General features: G+C 42.6%; 1 protein-coding gene across 13 annotated transcripts in view; it reads left to right on the top strand.

The window, feature by feature from the left end:
- MAP4K4 (mitogen-activated protein kinase kinase kinase kinase 4) overlaps window positions 1-18,155 on the top strand; it is a 166,194-nt gene that overhangs the window by 73,320 nt on the left and 74,719 nt on the right. For all 13 annotated transcript variants that reach the window (XM_038146485.1, XM_038146468.1, XM_038146511.1 and 10 more), the window contains exon 3: window positions 5,599-5,655. In XM_038146485.1, coding sequence (XP_038002413.1) covers window positions 5,599-5,655 — 57 coding nt within the window. The remainder of the gene's footprint in view (window positions 1-5,598; window positions 5,656-18,155) is intronic.

The raw sequence follows: 18,155 nt of genomic DNA on the forward strand, positions 1-18,155 counted from the left end.
TTGGGTTTAGAAATCATCTAACAGGATGACTTCTTCTCATGTATTTCTGCAGTGATTTTCCTTGTTTTTGCACTCATGTTTTTTGCTCATTTTTATTCTAAAAGTACTTTTCGTGCCAGATTAACATCATCCTTTTTATTTACAAATTCATCTCCATTGCTGGAGCATATGATTATTAGAATGCTGTATCAGTAGGAACAGCATAATTTTGGCTACAAATGCAATTAGGTAGACTTTTTGCTTAAGAACACTTCATTATTTATTTATTATTTAAGTTTTTGGTTTTGACCTGGGAGGTTTTTTTCACTTTGTGTCATTCTGTCTTTTTGCCTGTCAAAAATATGTTCTGTTTCCTCCACAAGCACCGCTCCCAGTGCTTTTCACAGGGTAGACCTGATCTTTTCAGGAGGTGGAAAGAAATGCTATGTAGAATCCAAGTTTTCACAATGCAAAGTTGATCAGTCTACAACTTTCTATGTTGCCGAGTGACAGAAAGAGCTGATGGTAAACATGCCTTGGAATAATAAGTTATCATTTATTGCACTGGGGCGTGCAACCCAATACCAGAGTATTGCTTCATGGCCTGTTGCCTCAGGCTGGTAGGAGTTAAGAGTCAACTGAATGAGAAGTGAAATGGAAAGTTGTGTTTGCCATCGGGGCATTGCACAGCACTCGCTGCTAAGAGGTGGTGCTGTGGTATTTTCACTTGATGGCATGTCTAAATCTGCTGCTTCTGTGTGCAGTGTGGCAACTGAAATTGGATTAGTAGCTAGTTTGTTTTTTTCAAATCAACTCCTCTTCTTTCTACAACTGTCAGCATAGAATACTGGGAGCTGGGAGAAGTTTACCAAAGACTTAATTGTGTACAGTGCACAGATAATCCAAACTTGCAAGTAATGAGTCACAAATGGTGCATTCCTTCCTTAATGTGTGATGCTGCCCCATATGCTACTTCCATGCCATTTAGCTGGGGAGCAAGCCTCCAGGAACAGTCTCCCAGAGGCATCTTAATACACAGGTCTGAAACTGTGTTAGTAGGGGACTACATTACTGTGACATAAATATCTTGGGTAGTTGGGGGGAGGGTGGGCAAAACAGGTAAATTAGCTGATGAAATTTCTTTTGCACTTAATTTGCATAGTTCTTTGATAGCATTAAGGCACAAGAGAAAAAGAGCACCATGAAAAACAGCATGTAATACCACTTGCCTTTGAACCTTTCTAAACTAAAAATTTTACAGTAATAATGTGTGCAAAGGAAGAAAGAGGCAAGAAGTAGGTGTATTAACTGACTTGGAGGGTGTGGGAAGACTTGAAATTTATAATTTTCTGCAGATTTTGGCAGTCTACCACGGATTCCCCTTGCCCCTCTGCTTTTCAACATGCATAAAGCCCACTGAGATGAGAAATAAACACCATATTGCTATCAGCCATGACTAGGAATGTGCTTAAGTAGTGGATTCAGTTTAAGATCCAGTTCAATGCTGCAGTACTGCTGTGTTGATGAGAAGAACTACAGCTCTGTGTATATGAACTTGCAGTCATCTGCATAAGAAGAAAGAGGACAAGATTTGAGTTTGGCAGTCTCAGTAATTCCACTGACTTGCTCATCCCAGCAGGCCATTTAAAAATGCAGTGGTACAAGTAGCACTCTTAAAAATATTCTTAGGCTGCTTCCTTGGGAGGATAAACCAAATGCTTTAATATGAATAGAACCATGAAATGAGGGAGAGAAAAGTGGGGAGAATGTGTAAGAAACAAGAAGTAGTTAAGAAATTTTGATGAATAAAATCTTAATGTGGTCCAAATGAAGGGAATGTGTTGGCAGGCTCATTACCATGGGGACAAGCTGACAATGCTGATGTTTTCCTGTGGTTCCCATACTGAAACCCAGTAAGAGGCAAACTCTCACTCCCAGGATGATGTAGCCTTTTCTACCTGTTGCTGTGCCACTGTTTGAAGATACCTCTGCAGCTTCCTCAGTCTGTTGGCTCTGGAGACAGTCACCTTATGCTTAGCAAGATCCTTCTAGGTTGCTTTTGTCTTCATTGCACATTTTATATCCACACAACATTCTGGCTGTGGGACAGTATCTTGTGATCCTCAGCCTCTGATATTTGGTGCCTAGCAATATTTTAAGAAACTGCTGTTTTCAGTTAGCATGAGGTGCATTTTGCAATATTGCAGAGCTTTTCAGATATCTAGATGGTAATTGCCAACAATTTGCCTGGAGAAACAAAGCTGCAAGAAGCTCTGCCTTGCCGTGGCAATGAGGACGCCTGGATGCCCTGAGGGGCCATGTGTCCACACTGCACTAAAGCAGAGGCCTCATTCTGCATGAAAAATGTTATCCCAGTGGAGAGGTGTTGCTGAGATGTGGTGTCTGGATGGAGCCTTGATGATTACTGCATTTGTAAAGTGCCCTGTGAGCAGAATTTGAATAAATTTTAATCCCAGGAGATTGAGTTCAGAGGGTTTCTCCCATCTATGATTTCTGCAGTTCTTTCTTCACATCCAACCACATTGCAATTTTATTATTACTCTCTTTAACACTGACAAATTTTTCCAAAGCAAAAGCTGGCCGTGAAAATCTGACGATTGGTTTCCAAAATGGGAATGCTTAGCCATTTCATGTTGCAAGCAAAATTATAGCAGCATGCTAATAGTTTGACAGGTCTGTTCTTGAGCAGAGCTGTTAAGCAAATAAACAAACAAATACTCTGCTCATGCTTATATGCTGTGCTTGTGGTGTTTGTTTTTTCCCGCCCTCTGAAAATATTTTTAATGAAAAGAATGTGGCTTCCAATGTCTTTTTTACCTCTCTCATATAAATTAATGTCATGCAGGCCATCCCTCCTCCTCCCCATATGTTGCAGATTTTTAGAGTATGAGCGCTCCATACATTACGAAAAGGGTATTTGGAGTAATTTTAAACAATATTCTGAAGTGACCAGGGTTTAAATTTGGTCTGGGATACTGAGCAGACCACACTTCCCACACTCTGCAGTTTCCTTGCTTTTGGTCCCTTAGGAGGGTTATGTAGAAGCTTTTCCCCTCCCAGAAGAAGCAGAGTGAAACATGAGCAGTGGCTCTGTTCTGCTGTAGCTGGCCCCAGTTTTTCATAGGGACACTCATGGAGGCACCAGCAGGATCCTGTAAAGCTGCAGGGGAAATGTGGTAGGGCTGGTGCACATTAGTCATCCTGAGTGGGCCAGTCTCACAGGGAGGAACACTGACTTCAGAAAAGCTGTGAAGTCAAGCACTGGGAAATTTTAGGTGTCTCTCTGCAAATAGCAAGCCCACCAGTAGTTAGTAGATTTAAAAAGACAAAGAGAGTAAAAATTCCATGAAATGGCATCCTGACCTGCTACTTTGCTCTTCTGCATGCCGCATTTTTGCTTGAGTATATTCTGCCACCATTTTAGCACCTCCACTTTGCTGCAGAGTGAATGGGGAACTGTATTTCACTATTTTTTTAGAAAAAGTTTCTCTCCTCAGACCTCCTTAGTGTTGTGAGGGTTTTTTTCTTCAGAGATGTCTTTGTTTCTCTGTTATCTTTAGCATATTCTTTTTGTACCTAAAACTGTACTTCCCATGTCCTTGGGCTTTCAAATTCCTTCAACAAAGCTGTGGAAAATGGGGGCAGAGCTGAGAGTAGGCATTTTTCCACCTCAGTGTAAGCCATTTTCCCCTCCTTCCTTGTGGGATGGTAAGTCTTGAGGAGAAGACCACAGGCTTTTGTCATTAGGCAGACGTCCAGGGTGGGAAATTGGAGTTGGAAATCTCCTGGGCTTGCTGAAAGACTTTGGTTCAAGAAGTAGTAAGGTCAAGGTGAGGTCAGTGTTGGCTACTGCACACGTTACGACCCCTAACTTTGTTTCAAAATCAAAACCAGCTTGAGACCAAGCTGTAAAAAGAAATGCCTGTGGTAAAGCCAGTTTACAGAGCAAGCAAAGCCTGAGCACAGTAATGTATTTATAGAAAGCACGTGGATTGGTTAGTAAGGGGGAGAGTGAAGCACAAGAAGAGTTGTGGAAGAAAGCTGAGGCAGTGAATTCTGCAGCATTTCATCCTTTTGAATGCACCAGCAATTCCTGGCCATTACCTCTGTGGAGGGCATCATAAGGTGTGAAAGGGTCAGGATTTCTCTTAAAAAGACTAGTGGTTTGGGATGCTTCAGTTCTGGGGTGCCAGGCTCAAAAGACCCTGTAAAGAGGTTAATGTTAGTCCAGGCAAAAAACCACACTATTCATGTCCATCATATAGGTTTCTGCCTAGGAAACTCAGAAATTGTTAAGGAGAGAAATACTGTGACTTCAGTTAAATGTTCCATTGTGTTAATATCTTTATTTGTGATAAAAGTGAAGACATTTAGTGGGCATATCTGTTGCTAGAGAGCTTGACTGATGCAGATAAGAACCTTTGGAGATGGTGCCTGGGAAAGTGCTTGGGAGCCTGGGCTGTTTGATGGGTTTAGGATAGACTGCTGGGTGTTACACTGCTGAGTGTTAAGTGGAGAGCTAGAAAATACCAATATTGGGACCATTCCTAAGTGCTTGCTTAGAAAAAAGTACACAACAGCTATTTGATGTCTCTACCTCATGTAAACATACACTGGAGAGAAAAAGGCTTTTGTTAGAAGTCAGCTGAGGCGAGTTACAGCCCACCAGGGCTGGAGGGGCCTGCCATGCCGCTTGCCTCCCAGCTCTGTGATCTGCATCCTGCTGGCTCCGGCTCTGTTTTCACTGCAGAACAAACCAGTTTAATTTCCTGGACTGCAATCCCCTGCCCCACCCCACAGTTTGCTTTTTCTGTGTTAACTTTCTGCCATTTTAGTGATCTCAATCAGCTTATCATATGATACAATGAGCGCCAGAAGGAGCTCAGTGCTCCTGGGAGAAATATGTGACAGGAGGCTGGAAGGAGGCAGAGGAAGGAAGGGTAGGAGCTCCCTGCTGCAGGAGCTGGGATCTATTAACTCAGCTCCAGCTGTACTGAGAAACTGTACCCTTACCGTGGTGTAGCTGAAGGGAGATGACATCTTGTTCTTGTCTAGCCATTGTGAGACAAGCAAAGAGAGCTCTTGCAGGTCTGATGCGTCCTTGGCAGAAACCCCACTTTTTTTACTTGGAAAGACCAAAGCAGTGAGAAATGTCCTAAGCCCTAATCATGTGCTAACCATGCTTACTAGGTAAAGCATGTAATATATCACCTAGGTACTAGGCATTGGTTCATACAAATAAAACGTGCAACACGTGGAATTTATTCTGGCATGTAATAAACTGTCATTACTGACGATGAGCTTTGCTAAAGTAAACAGAAGGAAAGCTGTGAATATAACCTGTTTGTACTCGATAATCATAATTTTAATGTGGAGAAAAAGAAATGGGTGCTAAAATTTGAAGAGGAATACTTGAAATTTGTTATTGTTTTTTAGCCATCTAGAGTATTTGTGGTGTTTCCTAGGAAGTACCAAAAGGGTCCAGCATTGCTGGGGAAAGCCCAGTGGCTGGAACTCTTGTCCAAGTGTTTTGCTCTGTGCAAGCTGAAGGGATGGGTGAGATGCTGGTGCTGACTGTTCTCTCTCTCCCTTACTCAGGGTCGCCATGTCAAAACGGGTCAGCTGGCAGCCATCAAAGTCATGGATGTTACTGAGGTGAGTAGAAGAACCTTCTGCTTTATTAGCAATGTGTGAAATTTAATAATGAGATGGTATAAGGCTTACATCATATTTCTGTTGCAAGGCATGGTCCTTGCATGTGAATGTTTGCTCTCTGCTTTCAGGACCTGACTTCTCCAGCCCATCTGCCTGAGATTTCTGTTGGCCTGTGAGCTGGGGCATTTGGCTTCCACAAATTGCATTGTCCAGTCCCAAGGCATATGGGTGCATGTAGCACTGTCTTTTCAGAAATTTCTTAGAAGAGGGGGAAAAAGTTCAGATTGCTTGCTTCCAACTTGTTTTCTCTGAAAAGTATCATCTTGCTTTTACCAAAAAAAAGAAGGTGAGGTGTCTGCTTGGTGTAGAGGACAGCGTTCTCCCTGGTACATCTGCAGCCTACAAAGGGTACATGTTTATTCAAAGGAATGAGTCCATTGTAGTTCCAAGAAGCCTAAAAGCAGAAACATCTGCAGGAATGATGAGCAGATTGCTAACAGAATTCAGCAATGTAAAGTAGTTATAGTAACTGACCCATGGGGATTTACTGTGGAGCTTTAGATGGGAAAGAGGGGAAATTAACCCAGTCAAAGAAATAAAAAAATATATGTCTCTATTTGAATCCTTGGGCGTCTTGCAGTTTATGCTGTTCAAAAAGCAATCAGTTTAAATTAAGTTTTCAAAACAGATGAAGAAAAGCATGGGTTTCTCCCTGTTACTCTATTTGTGGTATGTGGAGTTCCATTCACAAATTAACAGCTTTAAATTTAAAATCGAATGAGATACTCCCATGTGATATGTGCAAAGCTTGACTGATACCGCTCTTCTGGAGAGAGGTTGTGCCTTTTCAGACTGTCATATTCATCTGAGCTCCTCAGTCTTACACAGGGGGAATAATTACATTAATGTGTGTGCATTGTACAGAGCAGGGGGTCTTTGGCCAGGATGGTTATAGCAAACAAAGCTTCTGCAAGGATATTGCTGCAGAATATTTTATAGCTTAGTGTGGGTATGGGTGCAACAAGTAAAAATGGCCTTGGACACAAGGTCCTAGATATGTGGTGGGGTAAACAGGCAGGAGAGGAGGAAAACAAGAGACAGGGTTAAGTCAACTGATCGGGCTTCAGTCTTATCTCTGAATCTCTAGTGATCGATGGGCAGTGTGACTGTTGCTCTCTAACTTCAGCTGTTGTGTCTGCCAACAGCTAGATATTCCTTTTTTGTCAGATGGCTTGATAAAGATCAATTTTCAGCTGAAGTTCTTCAAAGGCTTCCTTCATGAGGAGGCAATGCTTTTTTTGCTGCAGTTAACAAGCAGAGAAAACAAAGAGGAATGAAGGTACATTGACACACAGTGAATGTTCTTTGCACAGCAAATGTTTTCATCTGTGCAGCAGTTTTACACAGGGCAGCTTGCTGGACTATGCATGACAATGGCTTCTTCCATAATACTAAGATCAGTTGCACATTCCCTCTGTTTTTAATAGCATGTATTAATCACAAACAGTTGTAATAGAGAGATTGCACAGAAAAAAGAAAGCAGTTGAAAAATGTTGTCTTTAGTATGTCTTTCAGTATGGCTAAGCTCATATTGCAGGAGTAAGTTTTGAAACTTACTGTAATTTTTGTCTGGTTTTGAAAAGCAAGTTGTATATTGGCACTGTCTTTTATCTCATAAATGCAGTGCTTTTTAAGGGGATGAAGGGTAGTCAGAGGGAGGAGTTTGGAGATGTTAGCTAGTCCCCTGTGGCTTAAAAGCATTGTCATTCCTACCAGTGGAGCTCATGTGTTTTTGCTTCAAAGAAAAGAGCTTACAGAGACTAAAAATGTGTAAATTCTTCCAAGTTGTACTAACTCAGCTCCACTTTTTAACACCAGGCATGGGTGATACTATTGCATGTACCATTTTCTCAGTGGCAGATGTGGCTGCAGGATGTTCTTGTCCAGCCCTGCTCGCTGGTTCCTCGCCCGTTTCCCAACACTTGTGCTGGCACAGCTGCCTTGGGGTCAGGTGGTGACCTGGATCAGTGAACAGGCTCTGGTTCTAGTTTTAAAATACTCTTACTCCTCTCCTTCCCCTGGTTATTTATAACCTGGATTGGTTCATTGATTGAGTTCAGCACATGATGCTGCAAACTCTGGTGTGGTTGCTATGAAGAAGGTGGCATAAGACATGAAAAGATCCACTGCTGGCCATCAGGGAGAAGGGGCAGTAGCTCAAATTGATATTTCTGCTGGAGATAGCCATATCCTCAAGCCATAGCCTTAGTTCCTTGAGGGTTTGTTTCATGAACACCTCCTTTGCTGGCGAACAATGCGGGTCCATCCTGATCCTAGCTCGCCACAACTTATGGGGACAGTGGGAGGAGAGAACATGGGGACAGTGAGGGCACTGACTTCCACCCTTAGCACTGTTCCAAAAGAAATGCTGAGGGAAGCACAGCCACAAATTCACCTTCTCTGCCTGCTTTAAGAGCTACAGTTAGATGAACTGTTAATGGTAATACCGTATCCGTGCCCATGGAGAAAAAGGCTTGAGTGGAGACTTTCACAAAACTGAAATTGTGGTTTTCTGATGAGTGGTTGCTTGAAGCTGTAGGTGATTTGTGCCTATGTGCGTGTTTTATTGGCAGTGTTATGCCTTTCTGCCTAAATTCAAGCGGTGCCATGGGGGATATCTGATTATTCTGACTAACCTGAACTGAGAACAGACACAAGACTTCCTTTCTTCTGGGATACCTCTGATCCAGCTCTTGTTTTGCCAAATGCTTAACAAATTAGAAAACCTAATGTATTGGCATGCTCTGTGGGCACACCCCAGATTTTCAGTTTTCAAGGCCATGATTCTGCAATTCACACATTGCTCAGGATCAGTGAAGTTATGTCAGTTCTGGGCTGTAAAGCTTTGATCATCCACACAGGAGGGATGTCAAAGTCAGAGCGAAGGCTTTCCTTAAAATGTTTTGGTTGGCGTGAAGAAAATGAGGTATTATAACCTCTGACTCGAGGCATTGGAAGAAATATTTCAACTCTGTAGTGCACATGGCACTGTGGAAATGCACTTCATCCTTCTCATCTTTTCTTGTGGTTTTCTCTTTAGATTTTAATTTTGAAAAGAATGGTGGTAAGGATGAGAGAAGAGGAGGTGGGCTGAAGCCTATCAGCTTGATCTTTGAATAAATTATGACTAGTTAGTTCTGCTGCCTGAAACATTGGGGGATGTCGGTGTGCATAAAACTCCCCTGCCTCTTGTACTTTGCTCCTTTCTAAACAAATAAGGAAGATACTTAGAAGACTGGATCTTTACTCATCTTCAGATCTATATCACTAAAGCAAGCACTAATGGACCTGTAAGATCTAAAGATCTATAGGTATCTCTACAGAATGGTGCACAGGTAGGTCTTCTTTTCACTTTCGAAGGGCAAAGCTGCAGTGCATGTAGGCTGAAAAAATTTCACTGGAGCATAGAACAAATAAAACCAAAAACCCCACCAGTTTTCATCAATGAAAGCTGTTCTTACTCCTTGTTTCAATGAGCCCAATGGCCGTAAAAGGGGAGCAGTGCAAGCTGTCGGCATATGGGTGCTTTAAAATTGTTTTACAAAATCTGCATATGTAGGATGAATCTCACGCTGCATGCTTGTTGTGAGGGAGGCATTATATGTAGTCTTTCATTAATCTTTCTATTGTAAGGTCTCGGCTCCTTTTGTGACATTGGTTTGGAGAAGGTGGTGTTCAGTCCATGTTGATCCCTTCCACTCACTGACCATACTGTTAGGTTTCAATGATCGTAAGACTGCCATGACTCCTAGGATTTAGCAGTCCCTGTTTACTTAGAAGAATCTGTTTTCTTGTGAAGCAAATAGCATTTAAAACCTTAGCAAAGCTTACTTGGCAAATCTGCCTTGTATCCAAGCTGTTACCTTGCATTAGGCCCTAAAGCTTGACTCTGCTTTAACTGCTTTGGAGCCTTTCCTTGCAGCTGCACGGTTGTTTCCAGGGTCGCTCCTGTGTTCCGCTTCCAGCGATGCTTTTCACTTTGAAAAGTTAAGTAACTGATTTTGAGGGAAAAACACGATTGCTTCTCTTCTGTTTGTTACAACCCCTGACGCTGCTGCTTCTTCCTCCTACCTCTTCCCACACACACTCTTGGCATCCCTTGGGAAAGTTTTCCGCATGCCTTTTTTAATAGCAGCATTTCTCAGCTCTTGTGCCCAGTGTTTCATGACTTGTCCAATCTAGTCTGTGTAAAATTATGCTAAGTAAACAACTGGATACTGTATCCTGCTGATTTATGAAAGAAGTTGGATTGCTTTTAGAGCTTGCCTGTCTTGCTCTTTCTGTGTCCTCTGCAGAAAAATTAACAACCTCAGACCAAAGCCTCCAGGCCTGCAGAGAAACATGGCACATCTCCATGTTCCATACCTAGACAGGAAAGGTTCCCTGAGTTACTCATTGCCATCTTCCTTACTCTGCTGACTGCTTATTTCTGTTGCAATAGCAAAATCTCTTTGATTGTTGTGAGTCTGTATCTTCCAGCCTATACGGCCATAAGATAAACTACATAAACTACAACCATGTGAATAATGTGTCCATTTTCCATAGGACATCTCAAAGCAGTCTGCAGAAAAAGTGCTGTTAAATAAAAATGTGGGTTAGCAGATTTTTAGCAGATAAAATGCAGATAAACTAGCAGATTAAATGCAGATAAACTAGCAGATTAAATGAGGGAAAAATGACATAATAAGCCAAACCAAAAGTTTGCACTATTATGTATGTTCTTGTTTTCCCCATGAAAACTCAGACAATCCATGGATTTTGATCTATTTGAAGGGGTAAAAATAAAAAAAAGTTGATGGCTCACTCTGGAAGATTGGGAAATACAGATCCTTGTGGCCCAGTGCAACAGAACTGGGTCAAGCCAGCCTGGAGAAGCTGAATAGGGACCATCCTTTTAGTATAGTGATATGAATGCAGTGCTTTACCTGGCTTTATCTGGCTTAGTGCAGCTGCCTGATAAAGTACTTATACCAGTCCGTGGCTGTACTTACTGAATGAAGTTAGCCAAAGCAAACCTAAAGTCAGCAGAGTTACCAAAAGTCTTTGGCCTTCCAGTGTTTCATAGGAGTCACTTCTTCTTAATGTGAATCGGGGAAAATTGGTAAGGGACCTAAAAATCCAGATTGTTCCATGGAGAGTACTGGCGCTCTGCTTGCTTGTCCCTGAAATGAAAGATTGCTTGCTACTGGTCTGTGCAACATTTGCAGTCTTTGGTTAAACAGTTACCTGGCAAAATAAAGAATTATCCTGTGGAAAACAAAAAAAAAAAAGGAAAGCTATTTACAATCTTGACAGCCCTGCTGTCCAGTTCTCCTGAAGCTGATTAACCTCTGATCTCTTCTAGGGATTAGGTTAAGAAAAAAAAATTGCTGGGAATTATATATTACAGTTGAGAGGAAGACAGAGCTGGACAGAGTGGTCCCTTGAGCTGTAACATCTGGTTTTGGAGGAGGTCAAAAAGAGCTACAATAGTCTTGCAGCCAGTAGGGCAGCCTTTGTTGAACTGCAGAGCATTTGTATATTTGACTATTTCCTTCTTTAACTGAGATCCCTCACCTACCTCTGCTTCATTCCCTTGCCCAGCAGCTTGGCACAGTTCTTCCCCCTGCTTTACCTTGGACGTGATGCCAGGAGGTTCAGCCCTGGGTGCTGATGTCTGTGTGGGATTGGGCTCTGCTGCAGCTCCATGCTGCTTTTTTTCTGCAAGACTCCTCTTTGGGTCAGGCAGAGGTGGTCCTGTCCATCTTCAGGGCGAGGGCAGGGCATAGAGCCTTGCAGGGGTGCCAGACATGTCACAGCATCCCTGCCCTTGGGTGGCTGGGAAATTTCTTGGATTGCCAGCTCATAGTTCTAACAGAGTAGAATGACATTTAACTCTAAAAAGCCTTTTGTCCTTACAAGGAGCAGGGACTTTATCTCCCAGCAAGGCAGACACATCTAACACCTGGTTTAAGTCAGAGCTTCAATTTCTGGACTCAGCCCTAGAAATTTCCTGGAGCAGTGCTGGCACCAGTTTGGATAAAGGGCAAACTTCTACTCTCTTCATCTGATTATTCAGAGGTTAGTCAGGCTGGAGAAGCTTATTTGGAAAGGGGAGGATGTCTGGTTTGATGCAGTTGCAAGGAGATTGAATAGGGAGCTTCACAGGCAGTTTGAGATCAGGGGAAAAAAGCTGTGACTCTTACCAAGCAGCTTGGGAAATTATTCTGCTGGAGTGAGCTGATGTTGAGCACTAAGGGTCTGCATTACTGTGTCCTTGTGAAGAGCAAGTTTGCCCTGATACTGTGTGAGGGAAAAATTGGCAAAGGAGGGAGGAAAAAATGGATGTAAAACATTCATACATGCTTGTTTCTCTATGCTTATTTCAATATATGTTTTCTCCTTATGCAAGATTTCCACCTGAGAGGAAGACAGTTGGCATGCACAGCCCATCTTAGCTGTCCTTATGGGCATACCTCTCTGTATTTTAACAAGCTTGTTTTGGAAACCTGACTGTTTCAAGGCTGCAAGAAACAGTTATGTTCCTTTTGTCTGAAGATCCTCAAGGGTGCCATTGCAGCACCTCTCAACAGCGATGGAGCTTTGGCTGTAAAGGCTTCATTGTGCTCATTTAGTAGGATTCCTGTTGCATGGCTTTTGCAGTTGAGGCTGGGCAGTGGCTTCATGCTCAGAGTTGATTGTGGAACCCAGTGTGAATAAAGTGTAAAGAAAGCAGTGTTGCCTCTGCCTTCTCCTCATCTGTATGCTTATGTCTGATGTCCAGGCTTCTTGTCCTGTCTAGCAGAAAGTGTTTTACCAGTGCTCTGTAAATTGAAATGTAGTTTAGATGACGCAACCTGAAGTTATGGTTACATAAAGCAAACTTTGCTGTAGTTCAGAACGTAAAAGAATCTCCTTTGTTGTATGGAGATGGCTTTAGAATTTTGCCTACCTGGCTTTAAGAGAACCAGATAACACTCTGCTATAGCACAGCAGAGGATGCTCAGGATATGCTCCTCAGCTGTGCCACCGAGATCTGTTACTGCTCATCAGTATGTGAGAGCACATGTTTAATATTAGAGCATAATGGAAATGGCTGCAGCTGACTTCTATAGGCAGAAGGGCAGGATTGCATATTAAGAAGATTTCTCTGCAAGTCTCGAGCTCTTTGGACAAGTCTGGACTTGTTAAAAAAATTCTTTCGTTCGGTCTGATGGTGCAGCTCTAGTGACACACTGAGAAAGAAAGAGTAAGTTATCTAGGTGAACTCCTTGAAGTCTGTTACCATCCTTGGGCACTGTTACCTGTCCAGGTGGGCAATATTCGTGCATTTAAGCTCTAATACTGTGCCTGTTTTTCTTCAGTCATTAGGCTTGATACCTGCAATCATCCAAAGTCCTGCTGTTAGCATGACAGAGAGGTCGCTAGTGACACGTGATTTCATATGTATACAATTGACTGCTAGCATCAGTCTGTGTCCTGGACTCTGAGCCTTCACCACTGTCAGTATTAATGTGGGTAGCATGCAGATGCTTTCACAGTTGAGATATTTTACCTACAGGTCATACCTGCTCTAACATGAATTTGAGCAATAATAACCTGTGCAAATTCTAGTCATGGAGCATTTCTTCTGAGCTGAGAGGAGTGTTCATGCAGGTGGCTTCAGTGCAGGTGATTTGCTGCTGCCTTCCCCAGTGCTGAGCTCTGATAGTCTCAGCTGTCTAACGAGGTTTGAGTTCTGATGGGAAACAAATGTTTCATGTGCAGATAATAGCAAAAAGTACGGGGCTGCATTTTTTATCATTTCTATCAGACACAGCACAGCTCAATTTACCCCCAGTGAGTCAGACATACTGTCTGCTCAAGGATAACAAGGCAACCCTGTCAATACAGTGTTACAGCGTGTGTGCTCTTGCCAGTTTGGGCAGAGTGAAACCAATAAGGATTGTGACAGAGCATTGTGCTTTCATTTTAGCAGGTTTCTAGGCTGAACTCGGGTCTGCTGAGTATTCTTCCTGTCTGCATAGGCAACCAAAAGATCCCAGGTCCAGTATAAGCTGTTATCTTTCAGAGATACACTTTAAAATCTGGCTTGGGCATTAGGATCAAAGTCAGGGGAATTAATTCTCTGTTTATATTAAAGGGGATATATCTGCTTGAAATGTAATCTCTCTTGACTTGTGTTTAATTGTATTTTTATAAACTGCACCTGCCTGTGGGCTCCTCCTGTTTTTGCTGCAGCATTCCATATTTTTATCTTGACTTCCTAAGGAAATGAGGCTTCTTGGTGATACTGAGCGCGTCCTGCCTTCTTTTCCACCAAATACCATTTGGATCTGCTGGTCGACTTCAGCCAAGTTTAATGAGGAGGAGAAATTCCGGAGATACAAAGTCCTGACAAGTTATATGAAAACTGGCAGGCTGCATGGAGAAGGGAGGGGCTGAAATTTATAGCCTCTGCTTTGAAAATGGTAGGCAGACCTTAGCAACCTTCCATTATCAGTCAGCTGGCCACTGTTTTGCAGTAAATCATGAGGAGAAAGTAGATCACTTCATTTTTATTTAAGGAAAAAGTTCTGTGCAGTGTAACACATGAAAACTGCTTTCAAGCATTTTTAAATCTCCTCTGGTTCTTTCTTTAGTTTATGAGTCCACAAATCTAGTACTGTACATTTGAGATTATCCTGTGTGATCTCTCCCCTCCTTTCTTAACATGCCTATGTGTATATATAAAGATAAAATAGCAGTGTTATTCTCCAACATTTAATGAGTCAAAAATGTTTTTCTAAGTCCCTCGACAGTGGTTCTTTTGCAAGGCACAGTTTGAATGATTTTGTATGGAATTGTTGGCTAAAATAGAGTCTTAAAGCCCAACTCCTGAATCTAGAGATAATGATAGCAAGTGCTAATGCTGGAGGACGTGGGAATTCATTGTACTCTAAGCTGGTTTGTAACCACAATAAACACTGCCCTAGTGCCTAAAGTGTTCTGCTTCCCCTGTGCCCAATCTCTTAAATATGCAGTGGAAAGCACACAGCTGAGCTGGTGTTGAAAGAGCCTTGAAGATGCTGTGCAAACTAGTTCAGTTGATCAGTGTAGGAGAAGATTCTGTTTGTCTCTGGAGCCCGTAAGTGTCTCAGATCCTTTCCAACAAGGCTCCTGTGTACATCCCTCTAGATAGGAAGTAGTCTCTCTGTCAGAAAACAGTAGATAAAGTGCAGAGAACACTTCAGACAGAAGTGCAAAGGTGTTGTCATTAAATTGCAAAGATTGGTGCTTCATAATAAGCACACGGTTTAATCTTGTTCTCTCTTATTAAGACCCTGCTTCAAGCATGCTTAGAGCAATGGGAGTCTGGCCACAGAGGCATTTTTAAATTTTTGTTGTGATGTTTACATGTTGATTTTTTTTAATGTCAGGCTTTATTTCTTGAACACTTCATCAGTGTTTTGTTCTGAAAGACGAATCTGTGAGAAATGAACAAGCTAACTATCAGGAGTGCTACTGTTCCTGTGTGGACAGCAAGCTCGTTGGTGTTGTGTTTTGCCTCCATCCAGGTAAAATGGTAGTTTTGTACTTAGCACATCACTGGTGCAAAAGATGGAGGTGGGAGTTCCAATAGGCTGCTCTCTTTTGCACCTCATTCTGTAAGATGATGGGTGCCTCCACAAGTGTCCCTCTCTCTGCCTAGTGGAGGGGCCAGTTCCAGAAGTGAGCTCAGCTTTTGTGTGTTGGTTGGTGTATGAGGTGCTTCTGCAGTGTTTCTCTTCAGCAGGAATATTTTCCACTGTAGCACCTTATTCCTGAACTGAGTTTTAGTGTTTGATTCTGGATTTGGTAAGAACTAAGTGGAAATCCTAGTGTAAATGCAGCAGCCCACAGACCTTTGGATAGCTCTTACTGTCCTGGCTAAGCACCATGGCTCTGCCTGCAAGAGTAAGAAAGGAGAGAATCCATGATCCCTGAAAATAATTTTCTTGTGTGGAATATTTTACTGAATGGAAATGTAATTAGGCAGAGAGAGCAGAGGCAGCAGGGAGAGAGAGCATCCTGGTGGCTGTTTGGCTTCCCCTTTGCTAACCTGTCCTGGCTGGGGCTGCAGGACAGGCAGCCCTGAGCCTCTGCTGTGGAAACACTGATGCAAAGGCAGCATTATTACTGGAGGTTTTAGTTGTCTCTTGCATATTTTATCTTGGCTCTCTTTTCACTAGCATTTATTGTAGTTGCCTCCCTTTGAGCCTGTGGGACAAAATGATTTTTATAAATGAGTTTGTTGATTTTCATTCTGAATTTGTCTTTCTGCTTCTCTCACTACACTCCTTTGCAGCAGTTTTTAAAATGTGCAGCTTTGCATTGATTATAAAATGATAGAGTCACACTGGTTTATAGGACAGAGGGGGCTGCATGGTCAAACAAGTCTGCACTCAAGTTTGAATCCCTGAGGGAGATATCTGTTCCTTTGTCAGAATTGCTGCTGCTCCCCAGTTCTGATTAAAAAGTTTCAGAAATGTACCTAGCCCAGTCTTGATTTCCAACACAAATTTTGAGTTGGTACTGATCATGTAAAAGTGGATGGATCAGCATGTAAATGCAAACTCATCCTCTGTGCCTGCAAATGTAAACAAAGTATGTGTAAACTCAGGAAAGGATTTCTCCCACTGGCAGGAAAAAAATAGGAGGTGTAGTTGCATTTTCTATTTGTAAATGTTCAGATGGCATCCTGTTGTGTTAACAGTGCTTACTCCTGACATAGGTGTCTGTGGTCTCCCCATTTCTAGGTACTTCTCCCTAGAGGTTTTACAAGGTTTTACAATACAACAAAAACAACTGGGTGTCTGCATGCTATTGCAGGGGCAGCCCTGCCTCTCTTCACTTCCCTTCCAGGTTTCCCTTACACCACAATCTATCAGGTCACATCCTGTGCTCCACTGGCAAGGAAATAGATATATTTAAAAAATATGTATATGGATGAGCTTTCTACTGTTTTTCCCTCGCTAAAGCTGGCCAGGGGGTGGGTGAGAGGGGTCAAGCAGGACAGGGAGTGGAAGTGGCAGCTTCTGGGAGCTGGCCTGCAAGCAGCATCTCCTCAGGGTTACAGTTGTGAGGCTGGATGATGAACCTGGAGCCATCCCTTTGCAGTGCAAATCTGGGAGGAAAGCGGCTGCAATGCCTTTCCAACATCTTGGCTGCGTCTTTCTCAGCCACCTACAGTAACTGCTGAGGGACTGTTTGTAGTGCTTCAACCTGCAGATTTAGGAATAAAGAATGGAGTGTAAAGGTCTTCTGCAGGGATTCCCCTACCCTCTGATTCTTTCCACTTTGTAACAGGCTATTTTTAGTCTGCTTGCCTTAGAAATGACTTCACTTTCTGCTTTGGATGATTTCCATAAGATTCATTGTGATTCTGAGTTCCAGTGTTCAGGATAATAGCAAAGCAAAGAATTGCTGTGTGGCAAGCTCAGTTCCAATGGTGGAGCCAGAAAACCTGTGCTGAGGATGTGTGATGCCAGCTGCCTCTGACCTGGTGACCTGTGGGAGGCTGGCTTAGCTGAATTGCATTGTGGATCATGCCCCATGTTTGCAGGCGAAGAGCCTCATTAACCCTGAGTTTAACCGTGCTTTGGTTAGTGAATGGCAAAGGAAAACAACCCTTTAGTGGACTAATCCAGGTAGCCAAAGTAGATCTACCTCTGAAAGACATCTGTTTGCTTTAAATCAAGTCCAGAGTCAAAAGCCCAGCCTGCTCTTGCTGTGTGTGCTTGGATGGTATCATTGCTAATTTGCTGAATGTCACTCATTCTTCCTCCACACAGTAGTTAGATATGAATGAAATCAGCATGATTAAAATTTTCTTTGTCAATAAAGTGCTTAAGCTATATAAGGTCTTAGAGCAGGCCTTGCTGTGGGAAACAGTGCTCATCTTAACCCTGTTGCATATGATGCATCTAATAATTTGCCAGTCTGACATATAAAAAATATCATAGAATCAAAGAATCACCAAGGTTGGAAGAGACCTACAAGATCATCCAGTCCAACTGCTCACCTGGCACTATCACTGTAACCCCTAAACCACTAATCCACATCACCCAGCACCAGATCCACACACCTCCAGGGACAGTGACATTTTCTTTTCAATATCTAATCTGAATCGCCCCTGTGTCAGCTTAAGGCCATTTTCTCTGGTCCTCTCGCTGAAGGCACAGCAGAAGGGATCGGCCCCACCTCACTACATCTCCTTTCAGGCAGTTGTAGAGAGCGATGAGGTTCCCTTGAGCCTCCTTATCCCACTCCTTCAGCTGTGTCTCGTAGGACATGATTTCTAGACCCTTCACAAGCCTTGTTACCCTTCTCTGGACACGCTTCAGCACCTCAATGTCCTTTTTATATATTTTATATAACTAGTTCTGTAATAAGTGAATTTCATACGGCTGGTTGATAAAGCAGGAGAATGCAGTTCAGTA

Source organism: Motacilla alba, chromosome 1 (assembly GCF_015832195.1).
Source record: "Motacilla alba alba isolate MOTALB_02 chromosome 1, Motacilla_alba_V1.0_pri, whole genome shotgun sequence".
Lineage (NCBI taxonomy): Eukaryota > Metazoa > Chordata > Aves > Passeriformes > Motacillidae > Motacilla > Motacilla alba.